The sequence below is a fragment of the Orycteropus afer genome, unplaced genomic scaffold (assembly GCF_000298275.1).
Source record: "Orycteropus afer afer isolate SDZICR_OR568_19922 unplaced genomic scaffold, OryAfe1.0 scaffold00713, whole genome shotgun sequence".
Classification (NCBI taxonomy): domain Eukaryota; kingdom Metazoa; phylum Chordata; class Mammalia; order Tubulidentata; family Orycteropodidae; genus Orycteropus; species Orycteropus afer.
This window is the reverse complement of record NW_006922300.1, coordinates 851,944-864,742: the sequence shown is the minus strand read 5'-3', so window position 1 is coordinate 864,742 and position 12,799 is coordinate 851,944. Positions and strand designations below refer to the sequence as shown.

Here is a 12,799-nt window from a genome sequence, read left to right as displayed (position 1 = left end):
CACTGTGGTTTCTGGCATAGTTTGTACCCAAGTGTGATGCCTTGATGTAGTGGGCACAGAGTGCACAGGTGAGAAGCACCTCACCAAGTCCTAGGCTTCTGGGTCCCACCACAAGGGCCTCGGCTCTGTCAGCCACCCAGAGGCTGCCCAGCCGCCGAGGCTGCCCGCCCTCTGCCAACCACAGCCCCTAGCTCCTAGGCTTCAACTTGGGGCTCAAGTTCAGTGTCCCTTTCAAGGTGGCATTAACTCAGAGAGTCTGGAGGGATCTGGGGAGAAGGATGGCCGCCCAGCCACAGGCGAGGAGGGCCATCAGCGCATACTGGGGCCCTGAAGGCATGCCAGACCCCACCCAGGCTGCAGCGAGATCTGCTAATTGGCCCAAGGCTGCCAGCCCACACCAAGCCCAGTTCCTCTGGGGCTGACCTTGGTTTCCTGGCTTGGTTTAAACACGAGAAACAAACCCCTCCAGAGGAAAGACGCTGGCATCTCCTCTGGGGAATGTAATTTGGCACCAGGCAAATGCCACCCAGGGTCCAGCTTCAGGGCTCATGAAGGGCATCCCATGGCTGAGTCTGGCCACAGGGATCAGGGCTTCAGGAGACAAGGGTCTGAGGTGCCTGGAGGGGTGGGCACAGATGCTGCAGCCAGGTCAGAAGGGATCCTTGGAAGTCTGGCTCCTTCCCAACTCACACAGGGGTACGTGGAGCTGGGTGGGGCCGAGGGCAGGGGCGGGGCCTAGGCAGCCTGGCAGGGTCCGAGCCTGAAGACTAACTGCCAAGGGCCTGCACTCATGCCACCTCTGCTTCCTGTCCCGTGGCCCCAGGTCATCGCCACTATCCCCACCAGCCAGCTCAAGTGCCTGAAGGAGGCAGGACACGGGCCTGGGAAGGATGAGATGGCTGACGAGGAGCTGGCCGAGGGGGAAGAGGAGATCGACCACGCCGAGCGGGAGCTTCGCAGGGGCCAGATCCTCTGGTTCCGAGGCCTCAACCGTATCCAGACGCAGGTAAGGCTCTGATGCACTTGGTGACGCCGCCTTTTCAGCCTAGAGAGTGGAGGAGGCAGAGAAGGGCCAAGAAGGAGCAAGGGAGAGTAAGAGGGAAGGGGTGCGTCCCAGACGGGCCACAGGCGGTGTGGCACTGACACGTGCCCTCACTTGCCACTTCCCTGGGCCGAGGTCCCCCTCCCCTGTAGCAGGTGTAGATCTCAGCTGGGCCTTGGAGGCTGTCCACATAGCTGCTGGCCTCACCGTCTGTCGTGGGAACTGCCCAAGCATGTGACCTTGACGCTCATTCAGATTCCTTTGGCAGGTTCACTGTAAATTGGATTATACTGTGAATCCATGGAAAGACTTCATGTGCAAAGTCTTTCCTTCCTGTTAACCCAAAGCTCAAAACGTTAGGGCTACTGGAGGCCAAGGCTGTCGTCAAAGTTCTCTGTAAAGCCAGCAGGAGGAGCTCCGCCCGCTCTCTGCCCCAACTCTTCCCGGCCAGCTGGCTTTCCAGAATATTCCATACTTACTGTCTCTCCATGCCCTTCCCGAACACACACTCTGATCCCATCACAGCTGACCTCTGCCCCCCCCCCCAGGGCCCAGAAACAGTTCTCACCAACGTCCCCCAAGACTTCCTTCTGGCTGTTGCTTGGCCCTGACGCTGCTTCCCACCCTGTTCTCCTTGGTGACTTCTATGTCTCAGTGCAAGGTCCAGCCCCCCCAAAGCCTCTCTTGCCAATCAGCCCCCCAACCCCAGCTTTGCACCTGCCCCAGCTGCACCACAGGACCTCGCCCACACTTAGCACCCCAGCCCGCCTCCCCCACCGGCTAAACCTGGTCCCCTCCAAAGCAGCTCCCTGGTCCAGCCTTTACTGCCCAAGCCAGAGCCCCCAAGCTATCCTGACATCCTCCCACTGCACATATGGCCCAGTGCAGCCTCAACCCCTCTGCCCCCTCCAGTCCGCCGCTAGGGCTCTCACCACCCTCCACCCTGCAGCCTTCACTGAGCATGTCCAGCAGACCAGCCTCTCTCCTGAGCTCCCACCCACAGCCCGTAAGGTGGACAGTGGCTTGCTTGCGGGGCAGCCTCTCCAGTCCCGGCCCTCCCACCTGCAGGGCAGCCCAGGAGCTTCCCTCCATCGGCCTAAGGGCGAGGCTTCCGAGGCCTCGTCCCACTTGGTTCCCTGCTCCTCCCCGCCTTCACTTCCAAGTGCACACTTGCATCCTGCAAGTCCCTTCCTTGGCCTAACAGTCTGCCGAAAGCCACTTCCCACCCCTGGAGATTGGGACTGTGCAGGGCGGTGAGGCAGCCCCTGGGGTCCCAGGGCCTTCTTCCGCGGAGGGCCAGGCCAGGTTTCTGGGTCATCCTTCCTGGCATCACTGGCACCTGCCTGTGAGTTTGAGCAGCTGTCGTTCAGCCCTGGTGTGGATCAGATCCAGGACCTGGGGGCAGGCTGGTGGGGCAGAGCAGGGAATTCTTGTTCCTGGCAGTCGGTGGGCATCACTACATAAAAAAAAAACTCACCGGGCGTTAGAAGGCGGTGCTCATACCTCCCCTCCCTGCTCTCCAGGCTGCTCAACAAGACGGAGCCTGAGAGCCCCGCCCTGGCACGCACAGGGTCTGCCTCTGCGGGGGCGGGGAGGGCAGAGAGCGGTAGGGTCTTCCCCTCCTAGTTGGCCTGTCTCGCTGCTGCTGCTAGAGCCTTGAGCCTCCGGAGGCTTCTGGGGCAGGGTAAGGACACACTGGCCACCTGCGTTTCTTTTCTCTTCTTCTGTGGGGTCAGGCCCGCCGCTGCAGTCTGGCTGCTAGAATCGGGTCCCATCAGTCTGAGCTAGGAGTCCTGGGCCACTCCCTACTTTGCCCACCCATCCCACAGCCTGAGAGAGCTATGACTTCGCTTTCTCCCGGGAGCCCTGCCGTTTGTCTTTGTCACCTCGGCTTTTCAGGAGCCCTGAAGTATTCCCGTGGTTTTGGCATAACGTTTTAAGAGCCTCTGATCTCTATTGAAAGATGCTCCTCAGGTTTTACGCCCCAAGAGAAACATGTTCTAAGCGTCGTGGTACAGATTTCTGGATTTTGCAAACCGCACAATTTGTCGTCCCCCCCCCCTCGAATTTTGGTGGCCAACGGAACTTCTTATGTTGCTAAGTAAAGACGTTTCTTAAACGGCTCTCTGCTCTCGCCATCATTTCATCCTCCTAATGTACGAAATGGTTAAGGTACGATTTCAGGGTAAAAGTCCTTCAAGCTGAGTACACAGAACTTTGTGAAGAAGTGACCGGCGACACTGCCTTTACTTTTCACCAGTGTGACACTCCATCGGCAACTGGTCCAGTGCCTGGGTGTCTGCAGGGCAATGACTATGCGCCATTTTGACTGATACTGTCATCAGGATACCACCAGGTGCCAGGCAAGGTGGACACAAACGGGAGCTGGGAAAGGCGCCTTTCCCGCCCCCATAGCCTTGAGACGGATCCCCTCTTAAAGGGGCGCTATTGCCATAACTCTGGAAACATCTAAATTAGGGGAGGAAATGGGCCCCAAGGGGACCGTGACACAAAGCCTTCTTTCGGTGCGTTGATACACTCGGCAGTTCGGGCCATGGGAGCCCTCAGATGCGTGACTGTACTCCTGCTCACAGCTGGTGGTCTGAGGCCCCAGGGGTCGCCTTCTCACGGGCTGTGCTGGCTGGGAGGGAGGCTGGATTGAGATGACGGCCGTCTGCATTTGGGCTGGGAGGGGGTCTGAACACCCAAGCTGCCTTCTTCCACGGAGCGCTGGCTCCTGTGACCCAGCTGACCCTGGGGCCAAGCCACCACTGAGGGCCGGGGCTGGAGCAGGGCCCCTCTCCGTGGGCCGAGTGGAGGCTTGGCTGTTCGTGTCATCCAGCCAATCGTATGGCACTGTCCAGAAGTCAGAACCACCCTCAAAGGCCAAAAAGGTCTGCCCCCACTGGAGCCACTCCCAAAGTGTGCTGCGCCAGCCTGGCCTCGTTGATTGCAGGCGTGAGGCCTCCCCATGAGGCGGACGCCCCACGTGGCCGCTCAGTTGTGGTCCCCACTGCCTAGGTCTGCTCTCCCACTAGACCCCAGTGTGATGAGAAAGCAGTTCCAATCGCAGTCAGGAGACACGGAGACCCTGGCTTAGGTGGAGGCTTGGGGATTTCATGACAGTCTGTTGCTGCTGCTTCCCACAGACCCGCATCCCTTTCAGCTGGAAGTTGAAAGGGTGGAGGATGAAGCAGCAGCTCTCAGAGCCTGGCAGCATTCCCCTCCCTGCCTCCCCTTCCTGCTCTGGAGAACCTCTCCTCCTCTTTAAAGGCATTTTTCGGGTGAGGTGCTGACACGGTTCTCAGAGAGCAGAGCAGGGCAGGCCGCTAGTTGAGGGGGATTTCCGCTGCTTCGAAACCTTGGAAAACTGGGCAGTGATGGGGGAGTGGCCGGGGCAGGGCCCCTGTCCCTGCGCCACGGAGCGCCGCTGCCATGGAGCTGATGGGCGGGTGTTGGGTCCCTCAGGTGTGCTGGGGCGGAAACAGGGTGGAGAGCTGCTGAGCTAACAAAGTAGTGCCAGCCACAGGGATTTACCGACGAGGGCCTCGTGCCGGCGTGTTGGGAATGCGGACGACCGTCTAAGACGGGTGCCGCGTGCCCCGCGCCGAGCAGCGCCTCGCTCCGCCCGCCCGTGCCCAGCGCGCCAGCTGTCCCCGTGCACCCAGCCCCGCCCCTGCTGCCATCGCGGATAACAGTGCAAGCCAAACTTTATCTCATTTTCTCTCCCACAGATGGAGGTAGTGAGTACCTTCAAGAGAAGCGCTTCATTTCAGGGTGCTCTGCGCCGGCGGTCTTCGGTCCTCAGCCAGCTCCATGACGTAACCAATCTTTCTACCCCTACTCATCTAATTCTCTCTGCTGCCAATCCCACCAGCGCTGCTGGGAGTGAGTCTTGAGTCCCCTTTTCTCTCATAAATGGCATCTCGGGGAAGAAAAGGCCTCCCCTCTTTGTTCTCTCTTCCAGTCTTGCTTCCTCCGCTCACCGTGCCTTTCCCGTTCTTCTTGCTCCCCGCCCGACCCCTCCCGTGCAGACGGTGTGTGCGCCAAAGCCATATCTCTTATGAAATGTTTTGCCACTTCTGGATCTTTCCTCTGCTTTGTTTGGTTTGGGGGTTTGCTTTCTGCTCCTCTGTCATTGGTTTGCCTTGGCCGAGGGGTCTTCACGAACGGGGCTGCTCTGCGGGTTCTGGCGCCAGGGCAGGGGCAGGCCAGCGCCTTTCTGCACCGTTTGCAGCGGAGACTGCCCCCCACAACACCACCACCACTGACCCACTCCAGGACTAAAGCGCTCCCAGAATCCTCGTGGGTGGTTCCCAAGGGCACCACAACAGATCTGCCGTGGGTTTCGGGCCCCCGCCAGCACGTGTCCCCAGGTGGGCTCAATGGTGGCCAAACGCTCTGAGCCGACCCAGAAACTTGAGGGTTTCCCGAACTGGCTGCTGGGGAGGAGTGCTCCTCACGCCCCACCATTCGAGGAGCCCCTTGCTCTTTCCAAACAGGCCTCAAGACTGGAACTCACGACCCCCTCTAGTCCACTTCCTCTCTCCTCCTTCCTCACAGAAGCTGGGAGAAATTGGTTCCTTTCCACATGGCTCGATGCAAAGGTCCCACCATTGGGATAACGTTTTCGAGAGACCCCAGGGTTTGTCCTAAAGAAACTTCCAAAAAGGCTCACACTAGACTGTGAACCCACCTCCCCCACAGTGGCACCCACGGGAGAGAACACGGAGAACACTCTGCCCCCCACTGCCCGTTCCCACACCGGGCACCTGCTTTTCATAATCAATGCAAGGTCTCAAACGCTACAAGTAAAACCACCACGAGCCCCAAGCCCCGGCTGGATCGCTTCAATGCCGCCTTTCTCCACAGCCGCCCTCACGCCCGCGAACACTTCACTACCACACAGACGCGGAGCCTCAGCGACACGTTTCTCCCCACCACAGACGCATGCACTGGCTTTTGTCTTTTTTCTTTTTTTGTCTTTGGTTTTTTTTTTTTTTTTTTTTAGGAACTGGTGAGAGGCCACCGGTGGGGGGCTCCCTCCTCTGGGTTGAGCGGCTGTGTCAGGCGGGTCTGCAGTCACTGCCCTTTAAGTTCCCCGTGCCACCTTGTCCCCTTCACGCATCCTCCCCCAGCCCCAGGCTGCACCCACACCCAGGCGCCTCACACACTCACTGAGACACCCGCCGGCTGAATATGGGCCGACCCGTCACACAGGACCCACTCCTCCCCAGAGGTCAACAGGAGGCTGTGCCCCCACTAGCTAAGGACAGAAATGGTCACGGCCACCCAGCCAGCTTCCTTCCCCAGACCAGGGGGCCGCCCCCCTCATCCCCTCCACCTTGACTTCCTCCACGTGTTTTCTTTGCCATCTCGCTCTGTGCTTCCTGTCTGTCTGTCTGTCTATCTCCCTGTCTGTGCACAGCAGACCCAGGGGTCTCTACCAGCCCCTCTGGGCCGCTTCTTCTCCCCTGCTTCCTCCCCAGGGGCGGCCTCTCTTCCCCTTCTCTCCCTCTGCTCCCAGCACTGCCCCTATGCTATCTGTCCCCCTCCTTCCCACCACCAGCTGCCCTCGGGGAGCCCACCAGTGCCTGGTAAGTATGGTGGCAGAGATGCCACCCCTCCCCTACACATGAGCCATCTCAGTGGGGACTGAACTGTCGCTGCCCAGGGGTCATTTGGTACCACTTGCTTCAGGGCGAGGGAGGACCGGGCTGGAGAGCTGAGAGTACCTCTCAGGGGCATGGTGTGAGACCCAGGGTGTCCTGTCCCCACTGACCAAAGCTGACAGCTGGGAGGACTCCACCCCACAGAGCCACACAGCATCACAGAAAGGGTTCCACTTTGGAGAAGGACTTGGGGAACCCACCCCCAGAAGGCAGCCCGAGCCATGCACCCAAACCACCACCGATCAGTCTAGAGCTCAGAACCCAGCCCGACTCTAAGCTCCGAGGAAGCTTCATCTCACAAACCAGGGGACGGCAGGTGCCCGTGAGAGCCAGGAGCTGCCTGGGTCTCGTAGGCAGCCAAATGCGACACAGTGGCCACAAGCCCCCGGGCCCTCACCCTCCCCTGGGAACTTCCCCATGGGTGGCGGCTGCTCAGAAGGCAGGGTGAAGCCCCAACAGAGCTCCTGGCCTAGACAAAGGGTCTTCTGCTCACAGGCCACCCCGACTAGGCCGGAATATCCCTTAAGAGGTTTCCTAAGGAAAACACACAAGGAATCGTCTGTGACCCTCTGCAAGGCAGCTCCCAGGGTGTCCTGTTCAAACACCAAGTGCTCCTTCCTGGGAGACTCTCCAGGGAGAAAGCCCAGTGGGTGTTGGGGCAAGGAAAGTGAGGGCCGGTGGCAGGTGACGTGTGTAGGGACAAAAGGAGGGAAGACACTACACAGGCCGGCTTCTGCCACCGTGCTGCACTCGCACGTGGAGAAGGGCCTTGGAGCCTGGGTGGAGGAGGGTCTACAGATACCCACGCCCCCTCACGCACATACGCTTGCTGCTTCTGGCCTCAGGAGTCCCTGGCTGGGGGCCTGCAGAGCAGCTGTCACAAGGCAGAGTCCCGCCACTGGCAGCCTGCAGGATGGGCCGGCACCTGGCCTCCCCACCTCTTTTCCGGCTGCCAGGCCCCTGCCACCTCTGTGTTCCCTCAGCCCTCTCTCCGCCTGCCATCACACCATTTCATCTCATGTGACCCTGGTTGTGGCTCAGGAAGGAGCGCTGGCTAGTCATCACCTTGGCGTGTCTACCACCCCCACCCCCTTTCCCGCCCGTCCCACGCTCCCACTGATGTGCCCAGCACGAGCCGAAGGGTGGCATCACGGAGGCCTGTCTGGGGGGCCTCTGTGTCTCCCTTCCTTCAGTGGCCAAGGCACACCATCCAGCCACCCGCCACACTGGCTAGCCGCGGTTTTATGCCACAGGCCAGCAGAGGGGCGGCACAGGTGCAGAGTCCCGTGGCCCGGAGGGCTCCCTCCAGGCGGCTGGGTTCTTGCGAGGCAGGCTGGCAACAGCAGCTGCCTTAGTGCCTAGGGTTTGGCCAGTGGGAAGCCTTTCGCCCAGCAGCGGCACTCAGGCACACACCGGGCGGCGGCTTCCCTCACGAAGGCAGCCCCTCCCTGTGGTGGAAGTTGTTCTGCGAAACGACTACTGTCTGACTTTCTGGAGCTTGCTTCATGCCCGCGTGCGCTTCTGGGACTAGTGCATTGGACTACTGCTTTTTAGTCCACTAGCAACGGTGGCAGCCCCCGAGGGAGCCCCACCCTGACCCCTACACCTTCCGGAAGGCAGGTACTATACTACAGGCCCCACCATGAGAATCAACCTTCCAGGAAGTTCTGTGGCACAGAACACCTGGTCCCATTCGGGGACAGGCAGCTTACGGGACTGGCTCAAGGCAACGTAGACAAAGCTGCGTCAGTTTTCTGGGTGAAAAGGCCAGCTCCGGAGGCGGCACTGTCATGTGTCCTAATGCAGGTCCGCAGGTTGGGGAAGGGAACCTTCCCTTGGCTGCCCTGTGGGTGTGTCTCCACCTCGCCCCCGATGCGGATGGTGGACCGGGTCAGTGGAGGCTCTGGCAAACACCCTTTGGCATGGCTTTCAAGCCATGATTCACCTCACGCCGTCAGGTGCACCCCTGGAAGCCAGCAGGCACCCCCTGCTCTCAGAGGCCGGGGGCTGCCAGGGGCCCTGCCTCTTGTGGGAGGTTTTGGACTCAGTAGTCGGGACAGAGTCTGGGTGTCCTTGCAGCGTGAGGAGCGTGGGGGCAGCAGTGGAGTGGCTGGCAGGAGGCGTTCCCAGCTGAGTGGGGGGGGTGGAGAGGCCCAGCCCGCCGTGTGGAGGACACTGGCTGCCCTGGGCAGGCAACGGTGCTTTCCGCCTCAGGAAGTCGGAGGGCCACGCGAGGAGCGAGTGGGCAGTTCTCTGGCGCTGCTGTCGCCACCGTTGGTCGAGAGCCTTTTCTTCCGCTCTTCTCTTCTTTCCCCTCTGTCCTCTGCCTGTCTCCCTGCTTCCACCCCTTCTCCTCCTCCACTGCCACTACCACTGCCACCACCTGCATTGCAAACTCGAACGACTGAAAGGCCAAGCAAGGAGATGCCTCCGTAAGACCCAAAGCCCTGTAGCACAGTCACAGGCCGAGGGCACCCTTAGCACCCCTCTGCTCCTGTTCGGTTTGTCTGGCCTGGGGCCTTGGTGGGCTGGATCCGTCCACACTCATGAAGCTCACGGTTCATGACTGTTCGTCCATGCGGGGCAGGGGCAGGCCAGGGCTGAGACGTGAGCGAAGTGTAGCCAGTCAGGAGGCTCTGAGCAGTCAGGCAGGGGGCAGAGACCAGAGCTGTGGAGGGGAAGACTAGTCAAGGCAGGGTAAGCGGTGGAGGGGTGCAGGTGCCAGGTCAGGTAAGGTGGGGCCTCGTAACCCACCTGTAGGTGTGGCATGGCCTGCCGAGTCCCTGCCGGAGAGTGGCATCACGAAGGCCTGTCTGGAGGGCAGGCCCATCAGCCAGATGGGGCTTGTGTCCAGTGGAGAAGGGAGTGGGGAGGGGGCGTTAGAAGGGGTGTGTGGAGGAGATGGGGTGCTGTGTGGAGAAGGGGGGCCATGAGGTGCCCTGGGGAACAGAAGGAACAGGCAATGCAAAGGCCCAGAGGCAGGAGCACCCTGGTGCCCCAGGGGGACAGGAGAAGGAGGGGAGAGGCCCAGGGGAAGGTGGACCTCACTGAAGGATCTCAGGGCACTGTGGGGCGGGCCCTGAAGGTCAGTGGAGACCCCGTCACAGGAGCTGCCGTGAGGAGGGATGGGGAGAGGGGTATCAAGGAGTGTTGGGTTTGGCAGCGTGAAGGGCCCAGGGCCCTGGAGCAGGGCCACCTGGTAGGGGGTAGGCAGAGGCCAAAGGGGCAGCTTTGAGAGAGTGGGAGGAGGGGGTCTAGACAGTGAATACAGACATGTTTGTCCAGAAGACAAGAGAAGTGGGGCCACAGCCGCAGGGAAACGTGCCACCAAGAGAGACAACAGGCAGTGTAGACTCCAAGTGGGGCGAATCTCTGAGCCATGTCCTTCAGTGGGCGGAGGGGCAGGCGGTGCCCGTGCAGGGGAGCCCAGCAGGCTGCCCAGCAGAGAGGAGGCAGAACTGGGACATGGTGGCTCCCTGTGGGACCTTTGGCCTCACACAGAGGGAGGTGGAAGCTACTGGCGAGCCTCCCTCCCTGAGCCTTCCCTGGATGTCTTGATACTCCATTCCTTGGATTCCGGACTTCCGGGAAAGGTCACAGGGAGGATTGGTGGGTTTCCATGAACCAGTGTTCCTGGTATCACTGGGAAGCCAGTAGGACACCATTTTGTAACAGCCCAAGATTTCAAGGCAGGGCTTGGAGGACAGCCAGGTGAGCACCAGCTGGGCAGGACTTGGGGCCTGATTCACTGCTCGGAACCTCAAAGAGCAGACTGTGTGGTGGGTGGCCCTTGCCCCTTTCGTGGTTTGCGTGGTGATGACTATGTGCCACGCTCTGGGGTTGCCCAGAGGTGACAGGAGACTCATGTCTGGTCATGTGAGCCAGGGCCAAAGGAGGCAACTGACTCAGCCGAGGGATGGGGCATGGGCCAAATCACAAAGGGCAGTGCTGGCACATGGTTCTGGCAAATGGCCCCAGAGCTCCGGAAGCACCAGGCAGCTCTTGCCCCTTCCTGGGCTTCCACAGCGGGTGGCCTGGGTGGCTGCTGGGCTGTAGTCACAAGCAGCCTAATGACAGAAGCCACCACTGAGTTAGCTCCAGAAAGTGCACTGTGTCTAGTCATTAAAAATGTAAAGCAAGAATAACTTCTCCGTTTCTGTGTTAGCCCCAATTTAGAAACTGGTTTGTCAGGCTAGAGGCCCTAGTGACAGCATGTGATTGGCTTTCTGAAGTGCACGGAAAATCTAAAGCGCTTGGACTTCACGGCAGCGTCTTACTCCCTTGCTTAACCTGATTTGGGGCAACTGTGCCTGTTGGCCCGAGTTGGCCAGAGGGCCCGATGCCATCAGGCCTGCTTGTCGATGGGCATTCATTGTGTAAACTAGGGCTTGGCAGACTCTCCCTGTGAAGTAGCAAAACTTTGCAGCCCAGAGGATCTCTGTTGAGACAGCTCAGCCCTGCCAGCAAAGAGACCAGGTACAATGTGGAAACAGATGGGTGTGGCTGTGTGCCAATAAAACTTTATCAACAAAACCAGGGTAGGTGGGATTTAGCCCTCGGGCCATAGATTTCAGACACCTGGTCTAATCTAAAAACAATCAAATCCTAGGACTTGGACATGGAAACAACCTCTGAGCTCTTAAGGCATCCCCCACTCAAGGTTATTGACAAGCGCCTCAGGCTCCATGCAGGGCGGACCTGTGTCCCAGTGGGCAGGGTGGCTGGCTCCTGCTGAGTGTCACCAGGAAGCCAGGCAGCCTGTGCAGGCCTGCCCATGGACTTCTAGAAGCATGAGGGCGCCCAGACTGGGGGCCAAGGAGGGAGCAATGAGGTGGCAGCTTGGGGGTTCAGAGAGACACAAGGGTCCGACTGGTGGCCAGGGCCCAGCTGGGAATGTCAGCCTCGGGTCCAACTCCTGCAGGTGGTGAGGATGGAGCCCCACCGGCCTGAGGGCTGGACAGCCTGGCAGAGGTGGGCAGCATAGCCCGCCATAGGGCACGACCTATATGACAGGATACAAGGGGAGTGGAGCAAAGGGGCAGGAGTAGGAGAGTGAGGAATGTCTCATCTGAGCAGGGACAGGCTTGGTGGCTACAAAAAAGTAGGGCCACATTTTTGGTCTCAGGTGCTTCAGAGCCCCCAGGTTGGAGTTACCTGGTGGTGGCTGGCAGGGGTTTCAGGACTAGGAAATGGGCCTGGGTTGTGGACAGAGAGAAGGGACTGTGGCCAGAGTGGGGTTGGGGGGGGCGGTTCCTGGGACAGAGGAGGTAGGGGGTGGACCAGGATGTGACGTCAGGGAAGCAGGCTGGAGGAGGGCATTTCCAGAAAGGGGTGGCCCACTGTGTCAAGTGCCTTTGAGGGGACTAAGACAGAGGCACAGAATGGCCGCTGGATTGAGTAGCAGGGAGGCTGGTGGTGAGGTCTGGGGGTGGATCGAGGTCCCAGAGCAGCCAGGGAAGCACTCTCCAGCCGTCTCCCTTTGACACTAACACGGACTTCCGATCTGGAAGCGACCCCAGGGTCCAGATGGCAGCTTTCCATCCAGGGCCGGGAGCCGGGCGGGTGCATCAGGAGTCCGGCACAGAGAAAGCCCCTGCATGAGGGTCAGTTGACCAGAGGGCGAGTGTCAAAGCAGGACACCCTCCCCCAGCCAGGCCTGCAGCCACCCATTCCATCCACCCCTCCAGCGGACCGTGCAGCCCCCGCTAACGCTCTCCTTCCTCTCCTTCCTCCCCTCCCCGCCCCTGGGGACCTCCGGCCCTGCCTCCTGAACCAGATCCGGGTGGTGAAAGCCTTCCGTAGCTCCCTCTACGAGGGCCTGGAGAAGCCCGACTCCAAGACCTCCATCCATAACTTCATGACGACGCCCGAGTTCCTCATCAACGACTATACCCACAACATCCCCCTCATAGATGACACGGACGTGGACGAGAACGAGGAGCGCCTGCGCGCGCCCCCACCCCCGTCACCCAATAAGAACAACAACGCCATAGACAGCGGCATCTACCTGGCCACGTCTGCCAGCAAGTCAGCTACCTCTTCCAGGCCCGGAAGCCCCCTCCACAGCGTGGAGACGTCACTCTAA

General features: G+C 60.2%; 1 protein-coding gene across 1 annotated transcript in view; it reads left to right on the top strand.

Moving 5' to 3' along the window:
* Positions 1-12,799, top strand: part of ATP2B3 (ATPase plasma membrane Ca2+ transporting 3) — a 50,389-nt gene extending 37,590 nt beyond the window's left edge. The window contains exons 19-21 of the mRNA XM_042783171.1: positions 824-1,006; positions 4,777-4,863; positions 12,491-12,799. Coding sequence (XP_042639105.1) covers positions 824-1,006; positions 4,777-4,863; positions 12,491-12,799 — 579 coding nt within the window. The remainder of the gene's footprint in view (positions 1-823; positions 1,007-4,776; positions 4,864-12,490) is intronic.